The sequence below is a fragment of the Trichomycterus rosablanca genome, chromosome 11 (assembly GCF_030014385.1).
Source record: "Trichomycterus rosablanca isolate fTriRos1 chromosome 11, fTriRos1.hap1, whole genome shotgun sequence".
Classification (NCBI taxonomy): Eukaryota; Metazoa; Chordata; class Actinopteri; order Siluriformes; family Trichomycteridae; genus Trichomycterus; species Trichomycterus rosablanca.
The window spans coordinates 38275851-38297772 of NC_085998.1; the positions used below are offsets into that span (position 1 = coordinate 38275851).

The 21922-nt window shown below is 39.3% G+C and overlaps 1 protein-coding gene across 3 annotated transcripts in view; it reads left to right on the forward strand.

Moving 5' to 3' along the window:
• The window catches only part of kirrel3b (kirre like nephrin family adhesion molecule 3b), a 226076-nt gene that overhangs the window by 155942 nt on the left and 48212 nt on the right, over positions 1–21922 (forward strand). For all 3 annotated transcript variants that reach the window (XM_063004908.1, XM_063004909.1, XM_063004910.1), the window contains exons 3-4: positions 1383–1532; positions 16543–16700. In XM_063004908.1, coding sequence (XP_062860978.1) covers positions 1383–1532; positions 16543–16700 — 308 coding nt within the window. The remainder of the gene's footprint in view (positions 1–1382; positions 1533–16542; positions 16701–21922) is intronic.

The following is a 21922-nucleotide window of genomic DNA, read 5'->3' on the forward strand; positions in this document are numbered from 1 at the left end:
CCGCTGCAGGCACTGCCGATCGTGGCCGCTAGATGGCGCCCAGCCGACCGGTAGCAGAGCTGAGATTCGAACTGAGGTGTTCAGAATCTTTACTGGGTTTTTATCTTCTCACATCTAGAAATAATGATCGCTGAGTTTAAAACTAATATTTGAACGGCTTAACGCTGCACTAAGCGACAGTACTGATCAGCCATAACATTAAAACCACCTCCTTGTTTCTACACTCACAGCCCCACTTACCATATAGAAGCACTTTGTAGTTCTACAATTACTGACTGTAGTCCATCAGTTTCTCTTCATACTTTGTTAACCCCTTTCATGCTGTTCTTCAATGGTCAGGACCCCCACAGGACCACCACAGAGCAGGTATTATTTAGGTGGTGGATCATTCTCAGCACTGCAGTGACACTGAAATGGTGGTGGTGTGTTAGTGTGTGTTGTGCTGGTATGAGTGGATCAGACACAGCAGCGCTGCTGGAGTTTTTAAACACCGTGTCCACTCACTGTCCACTCTATTAGACACTCCTACCTAGTCGGTCCACCTTGTAGACGTAAAGTCAGAGATGATCACTCATCTATTGCTGCTGTTTGAGTCGGTCATCTTCTAGACCTTCATCAGTGGTCACAGGACGCTGCTGACGGGGCGCTGTTGGCTGGATATTTTTGGTTGGTGGACGATTCTCAGTCCAGCAGTGACAGTGAGGTGTTTAAAAACTCCAGCAGCGCTGCTGTGTCTGATCCACTCATACCAGCACAACACACACTAACACACACACAGAATGATCCACCACCTAAATAATACCTGCTCTGTGGGGGTCCTATGGGGGTCCTGACCATTGAAGAACAGCATGAAAGGGGGCTAACAAAGCATGCAGAGAAACAGATGGACTACAGTCAGTAATTGTAGAACTACAAAGTGCTTCTATATGGTAAGTAGAGCTGATAAACTGGACAGTGAGTGCAGTGATGGACAGATCACCATCCACCTAGTATTTACGAGACTCTCTTTGTTATTGTGTGACATGTTTTCATCTTCTACTCTGACATATCATGCAGCAAAACTTTTCAGCAGGTACATAAAGTAATAATTGAGAGAAACAGATTGATTAGCACCTCTAGAGACACTAAAATTACTAACTATCCATTTCATCATCTAGCAGAACTAACTCCGTGCAGCAGGTAGCATTGACCGGTAAGTAAGATCACCAGGGGAAGTCGGCCTCTCTTCCATAAACATCAAACCTTTATCGATCGTTTTATTTTTTGGTAAACACATCGCTGCCTCCACGTTATTGATGCGAATCATTTGAAGTCCTGAAGTTTACACGCTGTAATTAAGCGAGCGATGATACGGCTCCTGACGTGTGGGTTCTGTCCTGCAGGCTACCCTCGTTACACGGTGATCGGGGAGCACAGTTCTGGAGAACACCACCTGAGGATACAGAGGGTTGAGCTGATGGACGACGCCGTGTTCGAATGCCAGGCCATCCAGGCTGCCATGAGGTCCCGACCCGCCAGACTCACGGTGCTCGGTGAGTTAACCGAATGACAGAAATGCTATCTGATGAGTTCTGATAAACGTTAGAAGCTATATGTGACGCCTAAGTGTAGGAATTTTAAGAACAGCTAGACTACAGTCCCTAAAAATAGTGGACCACGTTATGTAGTGGACATTACTGACCATGCATCACCTAGTCAAACGTTTACATACACCAAGTTTCACTTTTGGCAGTTGTAGCTTAACAGTCAGCGTACTAGACTAGTAATTAAAAGGCTGCTGGTTTAAGGACCCCTGAGCCTTCAATTGCTTTGCATAATAAAAGCGTCCACTAAAAGTAGATGATCAGCCATAACATTAAAACCACCTCCTTGTTTCTAGACTCATTGTCCATGTCATCAGCTCCACTTACCATATAGAAGCACTTTGTAGTTCTACAATTACTGACTGTAGTCCATCTGTTTCTCTACATACCTTTTTAGCCTGCGTTCACCCTGTTCCCCCCACAGGACCCCCACAGAGCAGGTATTATTTAGGTGGTGGATGATTCTCAGCACTGCAGTGACACTGACATGGTGGTGGTGTGTTAGTGTGTGTTGTGCTAGTACGAGTGGATCAGACACAGCAGCGCCGCTGGAGTTTTTAAATACCGTGTCCACTCACTGAACTCTATTAGACTCTCCTACCTAGTCGGTCCTTGTAGATGTAAAGTCAGAGATCTTCATCAGTGGTCACAGGACGCTGCCCACAGGGCGCTGTTGGCTGGATGTTTTAGGTTGGTGGACTATGCTCAGTCCAGCAGCATTGCTGTGTCTGATCCACTCATACCAGCACAACACACACTAACACACCACCACCATGTCAGTGTCACTGCAGTGCTGAGAATGATCCACCACCTAAATAATACCTGCTCTGTGGTGGTCCTGTGGGGGTCCTGACCATTGAAGAACAGCATGTAAGGGGGCTAACAAAGCATGCAGAGAAACAGATGGACTACAGTCAGTAATTGTAGAACTACAAAGAGCTTCTATGTGGTAAGTGGAGCTGATAAGATGGACAGTGAGTGTAGAAACAAGGAGGTGGTTTTAATGTTATGCCTGATCAGTGTATTTGAAATATAGAGTATAATTCTGTATCATCATTCTTATTAAGATATCTAAACTACACATGAAACCGTTTTAATTAGGTGACTTTAAATGAACATCGTACATGCAGTCGTATCACAGATAAGGTTGGAATTGCACTTGGGTGATGAGCTTGCTGGAAAGATAATAATCCAATATACATAGAAAGAAAAAATAGATTTTTAGCGGCTGGTCTTGCCGGGCTGATGCCATCATTCCTCTATTTTAATTTTCTTCTGCTAATCCAGCGAAGTTTGTTATTAAAGCCGAGAGGTCGGCGGATCTTAATGAAACTTTATTGGGTTATTATTCAGAGTTGCTGCTTCTGCATTATTGGGTCGTCGCCGGGGTTATCAGTGCCCGCGCTCCATTGTGGGTTTATCTCCAGCACGGGGGACCACACACACACACTCACACACACACACACATGCGCACACACACACACACACACCAACAGCTAGTCCATCTACATCCTCCTTGGTTTCTGATTTGTATTTCTGACACTCTTTAGGTTTGGTGGCTAAACAAATATATACACACAAAAAAAAAAGTGTTTGTTCCATTGTCGTTTTCTACTATTTTTTTATATTTGTCACATTAATATGCTTTAGATAGTCATACTACTTTTAATAGTAGGCACATATGTACACAATATATTTAAATACATAATGTATTTATTTTATTTTAATTTTTTAAAATTATTCATTTATTTTTTTCATTTTATATTTTTCTTTCAATTTCGTTTTATTTTTTTCAGTTTTTTTTTTTAAAAATTTTATATATATGTTTTTTTCAATTGTTATTTTTTATATATATTTTTTCTTTTTTTCATTTTATTTCAATGTTTTCAATATATATATATTTTTTATATTATTTTGTATTATTATTTGTATTAATTTATTTTTTTATTCATTTTTTTTTCAATTTTTATTTGTTTCAATTTGTTTTATTTAAATTTTTTTTTATTATTTTTTTATGTTATTTTTTTTATTATAATGATCTTTTATTTATTTATTTATTTATTTATTTATTTATTCATTCATTCATTCATTCATTTATTTATTTATTTATTTATTTTGTGGTTTCATCTACTGAAGAAAAATGCTGTTCAATTCTACCTGACCCTTAAATTAAACCTGTCAGGCAAAAAGCAGGCTAGAAGACATAAAAACGTTTAGTCTGGAAAGGGTTACAAAGCCGTTGTTAAGGGTCTGGGACTCCAGTGAACCACAGTGAGAGCCATTACCTTGAAATGGAGCAAACCGCAAAATCGCAAATCATTGCAGATATTTGATTGCAATGGGTGCAGTGGATTCCAAAGGTGGCACAATCAGTGGTTAGGGTTAGGGGGGTACTTACTTTTTCACATAGGTGATTCAGGTTTTGAATAAATCCTTATCTTCAGTAAATGGAATGGACCTTTTAAAAGCAACAATGTTTGTTTATTTGAGTGCTAGCGACTGGTTGGCCGCCTTTATGGACAACAATGGGGTCGTCTGAGGGTGGGAGTGGCATTGGTGGGAGGTGATTCCTCATAACTGCTGCAGTTATGACCTCTGCTGGCTGATTGATGGTACTGCACAGAGACTGACCTTCATATGAACCTGTCTCGTGTAGGTGAAAAGAACACGTGTTCTATCATCGCACACGTGTGATAGTCACAGCTCTCCTCGGCCAGGAGTGGAGGTGTGCTGCAGTAAAGGAAGCGAAATGCAATCGAGGAATTGGATACGACTAGATTGGAAGGAAAACTGGGTGAAAAATCAGTTGAGGGGTGAATACTTTTACACAGCTCTGTGTGTGTGTGTGTGTGTGTGTGTGTGTGTGTGCTTGCACGTATACGTAAGTGTATATAAGCTTCACACCCTTATTTGTAGGCTGATGGGGTGCAAATGAATGGAAACAAATGCAAAGAGAAAGAAAGAGGTAAAAAGAGAGAGAGAGAGGTAAAATGAGAGAGAGAGAGAGAGAGAGAGAGAGAGAGAGAGAGAGAGAGAGAGAGAGAGAGAGAGGTAAAATAAGAGAGAGAGGTAAAATGAGAGAGATTTGTGCCACCACAATGCGATCTGCTTTATTGATCTACTTTAATAAAAAGCCAAACTAATGATGTACGAGGTAGAGGAGGCGTCTGGTCTGAGGTAAGGAGAGCGAGGAGGAAGACGGATCACTGTGTAGTTACTCAGTCCTGCTCTGTCTGGTAAACGAGTATGAATAAGTAATTATAGATGCTTTATTATAGACTAAAGAAACCCCGCCTCGCTCGGCTCAGCTCCCCTGCTACTGTTTGCTGGAGGTAATGAGTTGGGGAGGCAGTGATATACACACTTTCTGTTCTCTCACTCGGTGGTGATTAATTAGATTCTGATTAAAGTATCGCACTGGGGCTCCCTCAGCAAAGGCTAGTTTATCTAACCCAGCAACGTCCACTTTAAATTAGAAAAAAAAAACTAAAAAAGTTAGTGTTTAAGCTCTAAGGCTGAAAAATATAAATATTTGAATGAAGTTAAATGTTTTAAATAATAATAATAATAATAATAAAAACAACAACAATAATAATAATGCTAGTGTTTAATTTATTATTATTATTTAATTAGATTTATTATTATCATTATTTAAATAAAGATTATAAAATATAAAACAAAATTATAAAATAATAATAATAATAACAATAATAACTATAGTGTTTAATTTATTATTATTATTATTATTATTATTATTACTATATTATTATTATTTTTAGTAGTAGTAGTTGTTGTATTTAATTAGATTTATTATTATCATTATTAAAATAAAAACAGTAATAATAACAACAACAATAATAATAATAATAATAATAATAAAATAATAACAATAGATGTTTAATGTATTATTATTATTATTATTATTATTATTATTAGTGGTAGTATTATTATATTTTATATATTATTAGAATTTTATTATTAGAAACATTTTAAGGTTAAAAAAAACAACATCTCTGATCCCTGTAACCATTTCAGGTTGTTGTTTCAGCGTTGTTATTTTGAAGCCTGAGGTGTTTTTACACAATTTTACAATCTGATGTTTCAATTTCAGTCCTCGCTCTTCGAGGGCCACATCGGGGCCACGCCGGTGCACCAGCAAACGCCGGCTCTTCTCTCCTGTAGCTACAGTTGTTTTTCTCCTCACATTTCAGGCGCTTTATCTGTTCAGCCACACTTTGTGCTTACGTGTCGACGTCAATCTGATGCGACCGCTGTAAGCCCTCTCCAGCTGCGCGTGACTAGCGCCCGCGCTCAGAGCGGTAATGTATGCAAGCGCGGGATCACAGGCATCACGAGGCTGTCTGTTACGGCCGGTCTGAGCCGCGGCGATGACAGGAGCGCGGACGCGAGCGCTTCTCTTACCTGACAGGTGAAGAAATGCTTCAGCCTCGGCAATTCCCCCTCATAAACGGGCTGTCGCTCACGCCCATTCCTGCAGACCTGCCCGAGAGCAGATCTGCCAGTCCGGACGGCACAGGATGCACGCTCGCAGCCGAATGTGGCTCGGTTTAGGAAATGAAAAGATTCCCATCTGGAATATAAAACCAATAAATGTGCCAGACAGAGCGGGAGTGGATCGCTGTTCTCCAACTTTCCACTTTGAACCTTGACGAGATTAATGTGGGTCCGAGATGATTCGGCTTGTTTTATGTTTGACAGAAAAACAAAAGTCCATTTTTTTATTTTTACCTGCTCTTGTTCTCATTCCTCCGCAGTATTTCCCCCACAAAGCGTGCAGAAATGTGATGAATAAAGAGTTTTTATATTACTTTTGTGACCTGTGAAGGAAGGCTGACAGGAATTCGCTGTGAGCGATACGCAGCATTAAAACATGCGAACCGTTCCCCCGTGCAGCACTTCATCAATGTCTCGGTCCACACAGAAATATGAAAGTTAAAATATATAAAATATTATTCCCAGTCTGATATGTGAACTTTGGGATCCGGGTGGCTGTCGGTCGGTGGCTGCGTTTGAGATGTGACACGTGGCCCCTGTGGCTAATTAAACGATCACGGACAGGACAGCTTTCACAGCTCGTCCTCAGGAGAGTCGCATTTAGCTTACCTGAGTCTGACGGGGGCAGCTTGAAGGTCCTGGGTTTGATTCCCAGGTGGAATGGATCAGTTTGTATGTTTAGTGTCTCCAGTTGACCTCACTTGCACGTCTTTGGACTGTGGGAGAGAACCGGAGCACCCGTAGGAAACCCACGCAGACACGAGGAGCACATGCAAACTCCACACAGAAAGGACCCGGACCGCCCCGCCTGGGGATCGAACCCAGGACCTTCTTGCTGTGAGGTGACAGTGCTCACAGTGGTCCTGTGATAGACTGGCGACCTGTAAGGGGTGTTTCCTGCCTTTGTCTAGTGAGTCAAACCCACTGCAACCCTGACCAGTATAAAGCAGTGGTAAAACAGACAATGAATGAATGAATAAGTCTGACAGACGGTACACTGATGACCAAGATCTGGTTCTATTATAATAAAAAAATACAATAAATAAAAATAAATAAATAAATAATAAATAATAGCAGCATCTATAGCAGATGGAACTCCAGCGGCACGATGGCTCGGTGGGTAGCACTGTCGCCTCACAGCAAGAAGGTCCTGGGTTCGATCCCCAGGTGAGGCAGTCTGGGTCCTTTCTGTGTGGAGTTTGCATGTTCTCCCCGTGTCTGTGTGACCCTAACCCTCCCACAGTCCAAAAACGTGCAGATAGGTTAACTGGAGACACTGAACTGCCCTATTGGTGAATGGGTGTGTGTGTGTGTGTGTGTGTGTGCCCTGCGATGGACTGGCGCCCCATTCAGGGTGTTACTGTGTGCCTTGCACCCATTGAAAAGCAAGGATAGGCTCCAGCAACCCCCCCCCCCCCCTTCCCCACGACCCTGATTGGATAAGCGGTTAAGAAAGTGAGTGAGTGATAATAATAATAATAATAATAATAATAATCTATAGCAGATGGAACCCCATTATTTTTTATATAAATGTACATGTGTACAGTACAATGAAAGGCCTTGCTCAAGGTCCGGAATTCGAACCCACAACCTTCTACCCAATAGGCTTCTGCTGTTTGTCTGAGAGGGGTGTGGTCATCCGTCCACATCCCGGCTCTCTAGTGCATTCAAAGATGCTTCATTAAAGCCACAAGTGCACTTAAAAAGTCACAATATTTAAAATCATTATTGGTGTTTGTTAATGACGTCTTGCTTTTACTGAAATCGATGTTTTAATTCATTCCAGTCCCATGTGAACCGGTTCAGCCATTTAATTAAAAAAAAAAGAGAAAATCAATGCAAAAGAATCAACATTTTCTAATGTTGTGTTTATACTGATCAGCTTCGGCCAGATTAAAACGTCAGTGTGGTTCGTTACTGTACGTCTGAAGCTTCCTTTCGAACTCTGGTGCACCGAATAAGCGCCTAAACTAACCAATCAGGGCGTGATGTCACAAGATGCGACAGTAAACACACCCGAGAGAACTGAGGACCTTATTTGGTGTGCAGCAGAAATTTCTGGTGCTGTTTTGACTCCTTGATCCAGTTTACCACCTCTGGATGTGTTTCCTTTGGTCCATGACAGGACACACACACTCACACTCAGTGCGATTTTGTATCTCTAATTAACCTGACTGCACGTCTTTGGACTGTGGGAGGAAACCCACACAGACACGGGGAGACCATGCACTGCTCTACTTGGGAATTGAACCCAAAACCTTTTTGCTGTGAGGTGACAGTGCTACCCACCAAGCCAGATTTGTATTTATTTATTTGTACATTTACTTTATAAAACAGCGGCACGGTGGCTCGGTGGGTAGCACTGGGGTTTGATCCCCAGGCGGGGCGGTCCGGGTCCTTTCTGTACGGAGTTTGCATGTTCTCCCCGTGTCTGCGTGGGTTTCCTTCCACAGTCCAAAAACATGCAGTCAGGTTCATTGGAGATACTAAATTGCCCTATAGGTGAATGTGTGTGTGTGTCTGCCCTGCGATGGACTGGCGCCCCGTTCAGGTGTTACTGTGTGCCTTGCGCCCATTGAAAAGTTGGGATAGGCTCCAGCACCCCCCACGATTCTGATTGGATAAGAGGTTAAGAAAGTGAGTGAGTGAGAGCTCCAAAACACATTTGGATTTCCTCGACTAGAACTCGACAGAGCGACAGGCGTCTGCACATCGGCCTGCGTATATTAAAGCATTATTGATTTCAACTAGTTGACACTCGTCCCCTCGTTCCTCTTCAGATGAACTCTCTCCACTTGCTTAATTTGTTTTGCCATCGCTCCTCATAAGTCTTCCACTCGTCTGAACAGACTTATTAATTCAGCACCACGCGCTCCCCCCTAATTACTGATTTTGATGCCGTCCTAGATGAAAGGCAACATGAAAGTCACGCAATCGAATGCCATTCCTTGTAATACATTCCAGACGTTCTCGGATAATTTATCTTTTGAAATTGCTCATTAGGAGAGATTTGCCTTGCCAGAGACGTAGCGCCGACGGAACGTGATGCTCGGCTCTACGTTACTCGCCGCGGAGCAAATCGTTCAGAAGGATGCACGGCCACGCAGAGATCGAGAGTCCTTCTGGGTTCAATGAATACGCGCTCCTCGAGTCATGACGCACTCGAAAACATCCCAGCTATCATTGGATAAACAGTCTCGGGGCGTGGAGATGATTAACTTTTAATTGCAAACTTTTGAATATCTTTGCAATGATCAGATTTTTAGGAAAAAATGTCATTTGGCTGAACAAAAGAGCACGATCAAACTAAACCCTGCCCTAAAACAAGCACCAGCGCATCATGTGAAACGTAATTAGCGCTGTCTAGAAAGTATTTGATTATATTACCTAAAAATAAAACATTCATTCAGTCAGTTCATTACACAAGCTGTTCAGGATAAACGTTAGTGCTAAACAAAGACTAAAATATGTTAATTGATACACAGGAATCCAGATTTTGGTTGCACACGTACTGGTTAACCAGGTTCAGTTATGGACATTACAATAACACCACAACTCTGGGGTTGCCAGGTTTTTCCTGTATAGTGTTTTTAAAGAATACAATTTAAATGAGCCCGAATGATTTATGTATTTCTTTTTTTTTTCTTTTTATTAAGTATGTGTTTAATCTCAGGTATTACAACAGTGTTATGGTACCAGTCAGTGATTGATTGATAAATAAATAAATAAAACAACAAAAATGAATAATACATAATAAATGTTTATAAAATAATATTCTTAATAATAATAATTAGGCTAATTTAAAAACACCACACAGGAAAAACCTGGCAACCCCAGATACATAATAATAATAATAATAGTAATAATAATACATTATAAATATTTATATTAAAAAATAGGCTATTTTAAAATGTATTCTTTAAAAAAACCAACCTGGCAACCCCAGATTTATTAAAATTGTATAAATAAATAAATGAATAAATAAATAAATAAATAATAACAACAAAACAATAATAATAATAATAATAATAATAATAATAATAAACAAATGTTCAAAAAAATAAATACATAAAATATAGTAAGAATATACAGGGGTTGGACAAAATAACTGAAACACCTGGTTTTAGACCACAATAATTTATTAGTATGGTGTAGGGCCTCCTTTTGCGGCCAATACAGCATCAATTTGTCTTGGAAATGACATATACAAGTCCTGCACAGTGGTCAGAGGGATTTTAAGCCATTCTTCTTGCAGGATAGTGGCCAGGTCACTACGTGATGCTGGTGGAGGAAAACGTTTCCTGACTCGCTTCTCCAAAACACCCCAAAGTGGCTCAATAATATTTAGATCTGGTGACTGTGCAGGCCATGGGAGATGTTCAACTTCACTTTCATGTTCATCAAACCAATCTTTCACCAGTCTTGCTGTGTGTATTGGTGCATTGTCATCCTGATACACGGCACCGCCATTGGATGCACATGGTCCTCCAGAATGGTTCGGTAGTCCTTGGCAGTGACGCGCCCATCTAGCACAAGTGTTGGGCCAAGGGAATGCCATGATATGGCAGCCCAAACCATCACTGATCCACCCCCATGCTTCACTCTGGGCATGCAACAGTCTGGGTGGTACGCTTCTTTGGGGCTTCTCCACACCGTAACTCTCCCGGATGTGGGGAAAACAGTAAAGGTGGACTCATCAGAGAACAATACATGGTTCACATTGTCCACAGCCCAAGATTTGCGCTCCTTGCACCATTGAAACCGACGTTTGGCATCGGCACGAGTGACCAAAGGTTTGGCTATAGCAGCCCGGCCGTGTATATTGACCCTGTGGAGCTCCCGACGGACAGTTCTGGTGGAAACAGGAGAGTCGAGGTGCACATTTAATTCTGCCGTGATTTGGGCAGCCGTGGTTTTATGTTTTTTGGATACGATCCGGGTTAGCACCCGAACATCCCTTTCAGACAGCTTCCTCTTGCGTCCACAGTTAATCCTGTTGGATGTGGTTTGTCCTTCTTGGTGGTATGCTGACATTACCCTGGATACCGTGGCTCTCGATACATCACAAAGACTTGCTGTCTTGGTCACAGATGCGCCAGCAAGACGTGCACCAACAATTTGTCCTCTTTTGAACTCTGGTATGTCACCCATAATGTTGTGTGCATTGCAATATTTTGAGCAAAACTGTGCTCTTACCCTGCTAATTGAACCTTCACACTCTGCTCTTACTGGTGCAATGTGCAATTAATGAAGATTGGCCACCAGACTGGTCCAATTTAGCCATGAAACCTCCCACACTAAAATGACAGGTGTTTCAGTTATTTTGTCCAACCCCTGTATATATATAGGTTATGATCACTTTCAATCTAGAATCTTGTTAATAAGCCCATTAAATAACTATAATTCATAATTTATCTCTCCTAATATGCTAGTCAGTCACAGCAAAGAGTTCAAGTTGCTGAGTTCTAATCCCAGCGGTACTACTAGCCTGACTGGACACTCAGCAGACACAATTTGCTGTGTCTGAGGGAGGAAATTTGGGAAAGGTGACTCCCCCTGTCTGGTGAAGGAACTGGCATGAGGAATAGAGAAACACACAGGGCATTGTGTAATTCTTTATTTGTATTACAGCCGTCCGTGAGAATCCGGCACTGGTCAGTGAAAGGAAATGGCGCCCCCTTCCCTGGCTAGCACAGGAAGATGAATCGCTACAAGGAATTATAATTACTAAAGTATGGTGACAATGTGATTGAATTATTTAATCAGAGTAGAACTACGGGTTCAAAATTGACTAGAATCCTTATAAATATAGAACAAACATCTAAAGTCGATGCCAACTTTTCACCCCACAAAGGTTGGCATACGTTTTTTTTACCCCCTCTGTTTGTTTTTTCTCACTTTTTCCTCACATTTCATTCCTCACTCTCTATTTCAACTCAAACAGTGCGTCCCAGCAAACGGCGCAGGCAATCTGGGTGCGTAAACCCGTTAAGACCCCCGATAGCCGTCCGCCCCCTCCGAAAGGGAACGCCGCGGCGAACGAACGCGAGAGATGAGAACGCTAAACAAATGTACGTACGGCTAATTCCCTTCTGCTGCAAACAGGTGCGCCGGTGACAGCTCTGGAAGGGAGAGTTTTGATGTGATCCAGTGAACCACGTACGTTTCTCGTCTCCGTGATTCTTTTTATTTCGTTTCCTCCTCCTGGCGAATCCATCACGGCTCTGAGTGGCTCAGCGGGGAGGCGATGGGGGCCGGTGGTGAAACAGACGGGTGCGTTGTCGTAGCAGACGTTTTAGCATCGCTTGGTCTGCTTTATTGTGTTTTCCAGTCCGGGCTGTTCTACTTGTCTTCCGCTTTGCTTCAGATTGCGGTACGTCTGTCTCCTGAAGTCCGGGCTCGATACGATAAGAGGCTGCGAGTGCGTTTATATCTAAAGAATAATGTGATAAATAATGCGATAAATAAATCATATTCTATGAGAGCGTTTATAGGCACTTAAGTAATCTGATTAGATGAAAATTTGAGGTCTACATCAGTAGGTCCATCATTAGATCTATTTTAATAGCAGCGCTACAAGAACTAAAGCTGTTAGTTTAACTGCATTCTGTATTATTAAGGTCGTATCATTGCTGCTAGTCTTTCTAAAGACCTCAGTGATCCATTTTCTTAATGTACACTTTAAATACCCCATGGCCTAAAAATGTAGACACCCCTGTTATCCCGGGGGTTTGATTATTTTAGCCCCTTTTACAGTTAAAAGACAGAATTAGAAGAAAGATAATTATTTATCCCGGACGAACCCCCACATTGTTAACACAGAATATCTCTCCGGGTCTGTCTGAAAACTTAGTTCTCTCTTTTTACACAGATGCATTTTACATCGTCCTACACTCCCGAGAAGAGGGCATGTCTAAATTCTTAGATTCCTACTGAGGCGCCTCATTGATGAATTTGTATAAAGGTGTAATTATACAAGTGTGGTTTATTTGTAAATTGGGGCGTCAGGGACAATTTAACCATTTTCAGTACACGGAGGGAGACGTTAACTGGCGTGCTAGCGGGTTGTGCCGCCTCAGCTCATCGGTTTGAATGTCCTGAGGCTAACTGTGTTAGCCTAGTAAGCTAAAACTGCAAAACTTAAGTACTGCGTCTAAATAATCTAATAACCTTATGAGTTCAGCTGAGGCAGCTGATCAGGTAGGTAGTAGGGAGCAGGGCGGGTCACTAGGTTGTCAGACTGACCTCAAACATGCAGACTAACTCTAACTCAAGGCTAAATAAATTGTTTTTAAAGAATATAAAATAAAGAATCACAAAATCATAAATGTAAAGTATATAATGTATTCCAACACCAGCGTTGTTTAGGTCTGCTGATAAACTCAGAGGCGTTTCCTTACTAACTAATCAGTATATAGGTATTTAAATAGGTATTTATAGGTATACATTATACATTTAGGTCATTATGAGTATATATACTTTATATATGTGTCATGAAGGCGGATATTTTCAGTTACACACAGACAGAGAGCGTGAGGAGCAGGAGGATTTATAGGCCTTCACGAGGCTAGCGGAGGAAGAGGACGGATCGCAGATAGCCTGTCATTAATTAAAGAGCCCCGATCAATCGCTTCTGCTGATGGACTCGTGAGAAATCTATCAAGCAGCCGCACTAAAGCGCTAATTTGGAGCCATTAAGGTCTGCCCGGTTTGCAAACATTGCGGTAATGGTAATGAGAGCGTTGGTTAAGGTCCTGGCCTCTGTGTGTGTGCCTGTCGGAAGAGAGGGACGATGAGGCCTCCCCACAAAAGCCTGAAATAATGATGATGATGATGATGATAGGGCTTCAGTTAATGATGAATGGACGATACTGTCAGTCATGGTGGATCTGGAACAAGAAATCAAAATGTCAGTGAAAAACGAACATAGATGTTTTAATGTAATGCTGGATAAACTTAAATCTGGATGATATTGATCGCTTTTGTAAATAGAACTTTAATTCATTCTAATAAATTCTATTATTATTATTATTATTATTATTATTATTGTTATTATTATTATTCATTGTTATTATTGTTATTATTATTATTGTTATTTTTATTTTTATTATTATTATTATTATTGTTATTATTATTATTATTAATATTATATTATTATTATTGCTATTACTATTATTAGTATTATTATTGTTTTTATTATTATTATTATTATTATTGGTATTATTATTATTAATATTATATTATTATTGTTATTATTATTATTATTGCTATTACTATTATTAGTTTTATTATTGTTTTTATTATTATTATTATTATTATTATTATTATCGTTATTATTATTATTAATATTATATTATATTATTATTATTGCTATTACTATTATTAGTATTATTATTGTTTTTATTATTATTATTATTATTGTTGTTATTATTATTATTAATATTATATTATTATTATTATTATTGCTATTACTATTATTATTATTATTATTGTTTTTATTATTATTATTATTATTTTTATTAGTATTATTATTTTTATTAGTATTATTATTTTTATTATTATTATTAATTGTATTATTATTATTTTTTTTATTATTATTTTTATTATTAAGATAATCGCTTAACTAATGATGATAATAGGGCTTCAGTTCATGATGAATGGACGATACTGTCAGTCATGGTGGATCTGGAACAAGAACTCAAAATGTCAGTGAAAAAGGAATATAGATGTTTTGATGTAATGCTGGAGCGTTATCAGTGCTATTCATGAACATCGTGTCTTTAGGTCTTAGCCGAGCCGCTTCTTCTTTACGCCCCGTCGAACTCCTTTCACTTCAGTTCACGTATCACGAACATAAATGTATAAACGTGTGAATGTATGAAGTCATGAATTCCATTTCACGTTGACGTTTGGGCTTCCATGTGTAAACAAACACACCTGATGTCATTAAGGTAAAACGCTGGTGACTCTCAGCACGTCTTCCTGCCAGTGTGTTCAGCAGCATCAGCTCACGGCGTGATGATTTCCCCGTCCTGAGCTTTATTGCTTGACTGAGACTGAAGGTTTGAAGCTTTATTGCTGTAAAATTTCCTCCGATGTCAATTCTGTCTCGCTGTTCTGAAGATCAGACGAGATTTTGTGTGTACGTTTATACCCGACTGTCATCGTGCTTTATTTTCCTGAAAAATGGCACTAAAGTTTGTAATATATTTTGGACGGTGTTCTGCATATATTCAATACATTAATACCTGTCCAGACTAAAGTGGTGACAGAAAAACTGTCTCTGATGTGGCAGAGTCGAGACGGATCGTTTTTATTGTGATGCAGTATAGATTTTTAATGTCTACAGTTTATTACACTTCAGCTATTGTTTACTTTTTTATTTCCACTACTTTTATTCTTCTACATTTTTAGTATAGCTGCAAAAAAGCTGCAGTAACGATGTTTATACAGACTGGACTCAACAACTCACTACGAAGTGTAACAACAATCCTGCAGTTATCACTAACTAACTAAATAACTAACTAAATAAATAAATAAATAAATTGGTAATGTTTCCTACCATTATTATGCATCCTTCCATCAAGTAAGAAATAAGTCTTAACATGGATAAATAATAATAATAATATTAATAATAACTGTAATAACAATAACAGTAATAATAATAATAATAATAACAGTCATAATAATAATAATAATAATAATAATAATAATTTCCACTATAAATGTACCCAAATAAATAAATAAATACTTTGGGTTTTTTTTCAGAACCCTTACATGTATTTATTATTTATTTATTTATTTATTTATTTATTTATTTATTTATTTATTTATTTATTTATTTATTTATAAAAATATTAAGTAATCAAAATAAATTCTTAGTGTAAAGTGATTAGTTTTTAAAGCCAATAAAATGTAGTCATCCAAATAAAGTAATAAATTAATGAGTAAATAAATAAATAAAGTGGTATTAATAAATAAATAAAGTGGTATTAATAAATAAATAAAGTGGTATTAATAATAATAATAATAATAATAATAATAATAATAATAATAATAATAATTTCCACTATAAATTTACCCAAATAAATAAATAAATAAATAAATACTTTGGGGTTTTTTTTCAGAACCCTTACATTTATTTATTTATTTATTTATTTATTTATTTATTTATTTATTTATTTATTTATTTATAAAAATATTAAGTAATCAGAATAAATTCTTAGTGTAAAGTTATTAGTTTTTGAAGCCAATAAAATGTACTCATCCAAATAAATAAATAAATAGTGGTAATAATAATAATAATAATAATAATAATAATAATAATACATTTTATTTTTATTGTATTTTAATACTAATATTTTATTTTAGAATTTATGAATTATTATCAATAATATTTGTAATAATACAATATTTATTGATTAATTTCCTCTTTTTTATGCAGTTCCACCTGAAGACCCGGTTATCGACGGAGGTCCTATCGTAAGCCTCAGAGCCGGAGACCTGCTGAACCTGACCTGCCGCGCTGACAACGCCAAGCCCGCCGCCTCCATCATTTGGATACGGAACGGGGAGGTGCTGAACGGAGCCATGTACTCTAAGGTGGGTACTGGTTTACTTCTGTCCAGAGATTTCAGGAGTCCAAGAGAGCATAACCGACCCTTTAGAACAGGGTTACTGTGTCTTTGATTTACAGAGGTGAGGGCTTAGTGTCCTGTTCTAAACTTGCTTAGATGCAGATCTTAAAAGGATGGCAACTGGATGTACATGTCTAGAAGGGAGCAACTGTTGAACATCAACCTTGTAGAGAGGTACCTGTCATGTGGTTTTGCATCCAGTCCATATACTGGCATGTTTGTTGGAGGCGAAGTGTGCCAAGGATTGGAGGGTGGTTCTCGTGATGCTCGTGATGCACCATGCAAATCCATTTGATTAATAGTGGTCCGTTAAACTGATGCACATGGGCAACAGATGGGCTACAGACAGTACTTGTATACCCACAAAATGCAACCACAGGGTCACGATTGCTAATCTAGAGACAATATAAGGCAGCCAATCCACCGTGCGGTTTCCGTTACGGTAGGAAAGAGGAAACGGGATCTGATTTAAAATCTGTTCGCATCTCTAAATGGTCCGGCGTTTCCCTGAAGCTTTGAGTTGGATGGCAATCGGCGCTCGTGCCATCTGCACACCTTCAATTTAGCCTTCAGCTCCGTCTGATTGGATGGAAATCCCAGGAAATCCGGCTAAACGTGCCAACACGGATGAGTGGACGAGGCCACGTTACAATCATCTCCCGGACTTCCGTGGTACCAATGCCCGTAATAACCTGGCATGGTCCAAGCTTTGTTTGTGCACCTTTGTTCCAGCCAAGTCTGAAAATGTTCCATTTTTTTTGACTAGGTACGACAAATCACCTCTAGCGAATTCCTTTCCATCTATTCTGATCCCAAATCTGCAGGTAGATCTGCCCCCGTGAGCCTGCTATCACCACATCTTGCCCATTTCCATATAAATGAGCGACGCCTGCCAGACCTTCAGGGCCTCCGTTCCATCCTGTCTGCTGTCGTTGCTAATCGGATGGCGTCCCGTGCCCGTCGGCGGTGCCAGGATGCAGGGATGGTGTGCACGCTGATAGATATATCTACACTGCGCCTGAGAGCCACATATTAACAGACATGAAAACTAAACTAAACAGCCCCAAAAAATAAATGAATAAAATAACAATTTAAGCCGTAGTGACCATACTACTAAAGTCCGAACGGTGCCATCCACAAAATAATCAGGAAACATGGACAAACCCAGATACAGACTCAAGAAGACAAAGAAAAAGCACTTGGGTGCAACTCTGCCAGCTACTCAGTCCACCGGTGAGCTCCACCCAAACGTTTACCACAGAGATAATTAAACTTCATTGAATTCACGTCCCATGTAGATCTACTCTGTGCCTGAAAGCCACATATGAACAGACGAACTAAACGAAAACTAAACGAAATGGCCAACTCTTCCAGCTACTCAGTCCACCGGTGAGCCCCACCCAAATGCTGACCACAGAGATAATTACACTTCATGTGTTTCAGCCACAACAGGCATAATAAATCACTTATACTGTATATCACTTATCTAAGGACATATGCTTCCAACCTTGCAACAGTTTAGGGAAGACCCTTTCCCGTTCCATCCTGTCTGTTGTTGCTGATCGGATGGTGTCCCGTGCCCGGCGGCGGTGCCAGGATGCAGGGATTGTGTGCACGCTGATAGATGGGATCAGCCCAAGCGTCTCGTAGATATCTCAGTAGCATTAAAGAGCAAAACGCTCGATTAAGATCCGGTCGCTCAGTCTGTGTAATGAGGGCCGCTGAGGACACCGATCGGGCTCCTTCCAGCCTCCACGTCGGTGAGATAATCATGACGATGAACAATCTGATGAGATTAAGATCTCCGCCGCTGTGCGTTTGGACTTTTGATGATACCGGCGGATCGATAATCCAGCACATTTAAAAGTCGTTACCTGATGATGCTGGGTACACGTGCTAATTAAAGAACCAGAGATTAGCAGATAATCTGCAGTAAGCACAGCGAATGTAATGAACATGAGAGAGGATTTTATTTCTCTATTTTCTTTTTAAAAACAGGAGAGATTAGAGGCTTTAATGTGAGCTGCCAGCCAAATAAGCTTTGTAGTCCAACAACGATAGAATATTAGCTAGTGCTGATATTAAACCTATGAGTGGAGCCGTGATTAGCTTTAGGAAATTAGTTTAGCATTCGCAAATGTTGGTAATAATCAGCACAAAAAACATCCACTCATCCACTGTACAAGCAAAGAGCAGTACAAGCAAAACAAGCAAAACACCTCACTGTTACTGCTGGACTGAGAATAGTCCACCAACCAAAAATATCCAGCCAACAGCGCCCCGTGGGCAGCGTCCTGTGACCACTGATAAAGTTCAGGAAGATGACCGACTCAAACAGCAGCAATAGATGAGCGATCGTCTCTGACTTTACATCTACAAGGTGGACCGACTAGGTAGGAGTGTCTAATAGAGTGGACAGTGAGTGAAAAACTCCAGCAGCGCTGCTGTGTCTGATCCACTCATACCAGCACAACACACACTAACACACCACCACCATGCCAATGTCACTGCAGTGCTGAGAATCATCCACCACCTAAATAATACCTGCTCTGTGGTGGTCCTGTGGTGGTCCTGACCATTGAAGAACAGGGTGAAAGGGGGTAACAAAGCATGCAGAGAAACAGATTGACTACAGTCAGTAATTGTAGAACTACAAAGTGCTTCTATATGGTAAGTGGAGCTGATAAAATGGACAGTGAGTGGTTTTAATGTTATGGCTGATCAGTGTATATATATTACTGTTATTGTTCTACAGAAACCACCAGGGATCAGTTAGCAGGTCACGGAAGGTTAAAATAATTCGGCTTAATTGGCCCCGTTCTCCTTTTTTCAGGCTATATTGTTGTCGGCTCCGTCTCAAACACCGAAATCCTGCAAATTCGCCCACACACCTTAAAACCTTTACTTTCTCCTTCCTCTTAAATTCCATTATTCTCCCCCAACCTTCATTTCCACTAAACCATTAGTATAATTAGAGACGAGCTTTTAAATGGTATCAGGATCCTCCCGCCGGAGAAAGTTAGCGCTCTAATAAACTTTAATAACAATCCAGATGAATATTTCATGGCACGGGGGTCGAGCTGAGCATCGAGAAGATTGGGTGCGAGGACGGCGTAAGTGCGCTTATATTTAGCCCCGCCTGACCTCTCCTATTGAAGCCGGAGACATCGGCGCATTCCTATCCATTGTTGAGCTCATTACCCTCGCTGGCATCCCGCCACCGAATTAAAACCACCAGATCGGAGAAGTAAAGAGGCGGTTAATTAATTGCGCCATAAAACGAGGGAAAATTAATCAGAACTGGAGGTGCAGGAATTAAATTAGTTCACCAAAGAATGCTTTATATGGCCCGGCATTAAAAACACTATCGCTTTTTTCTTTCTTTTCTTTTCTTTTAAGTCATAATTAAAGCAAACGGCGGCGTATTGTATTATTATTTTAGGGAAGTTTATACACAGTAATTAAGTGTAGAACAGGCGGCTGGGCTGGTCCGCAATTAGCGGCGCTGATTTGCTGTAACCTCAAGCAGCTTCGTATGTTTGGATTAATCAAACGCTCATTAACTCAATCTTAATAATTTCTTCCAATGTTGCTTGAAGTCCAAACTTTTATTATTATTATTATTATTATTAATATTACTATTATTATTATTATTATTATTATTACTATCATTATTTTTATTATTTTTATTGTTATTATTATTATTATTATTATTATTATTATTACTATTATTATTATTATTGCTATTATTATTATTATTACTATTATTATTAATACTATTATTATTATTATTACTATTATTATTATTTTTTTTATTATTATTATTAATATTATTATTATTATTATTACTACTATCATTATTATTATTACTTTTATTGTTATTATTATTATTATTATTATTATTATTATTACTATTATTATTATTATTATTATTACTATTATTATTATTACTATTACTATTATTATTATTATTATTACTATTATTATTATTATTATTATTATTATTGCTATTTTTATTATTACTATTATTATTATTATTAATAATATTAATTACTATTATTATTATTATTACTATTATTATTATTACTATTATTATTACTATTATTATTATTATTACTATTATTATTATTACTATTGTTATTACTATTATTATTATTAGTCGGCGAGCTAAAATCAGGGCAAAAATCGTGTAATGTGAATATGTACATATGACAGTATAGAAGGGTGTCCACATACTTTTAGACATATAGCGTGATTATTGTCATGGCAGATCAAGCTCAAAAACTTCAATTAAAGAAAACGTTTTAATAATTGACGTCAATTTTTATGATCTGTTACGGCAGCCGGTGATATTTGCGATGACAGGATTATGACATGCTAATGCTAAAGCTAGTCTCATGTCCGAGGGATCAAGTGAAATGTTGCGCATCACACTGAAGTAACAGATCTGATCTGATTCAATGATGAAGATGATCTAATAATAATTCCTCGGCTTTGATTGGTGGCGCTGGAACTAATTGGCGGCACAAATTACAGCCCTGAACTTTAGCCGACTAAGCTAGCAACTCAGAACGAAGTTAGAAGTTCTGAACTCTGGAGTTAGATGGGATAATTATATGGAAACGCTGCATCTCCTTGACATTTCCAATCCGTATCAGACCTTCTGTTCGTCGTTACCTTGCTCATTTCTGCAGATAAGACATCATCCTTCCACTTTACCCCCCATAGCCCCGACGGCGAGAAAAAAGAGGGTCTCTGTTCTTCTGTCAGGCTCCCAGGCAGCTAGATGAGAAATGATTAGTTTGTAATTGCGAGCTATTCTGGGCGAGGCCGAGGCTAAGCGGCGAGACCCGGCGTGTTTTTGTGTCCGTGCGATGCTAATAGTTTCAGACAGGCCAGCGAGCGTGAAGGAAACAGCACCGTCTGTGTCACCCAGCATATTTTATCACCGCGTCTATCCGCCGGCGGCCGCGGGGACTCGGAGCGGAGTGAGGATTCACCGTCTTCATCTGACTCCCGCCGCTCAGCCGCTGGAAGTAGTAAACATGATCTGGGCAGATCTGGACGGGTCCAACACCACACCGAGTACAGTCCAGAAATAAGTCATGGGTTTGATAGAGACTCTGATCTGAAAATGAGCTGAAGTGTTTCAGTCATGAATGAAAGTGAGTTTTCTAACCAACACAA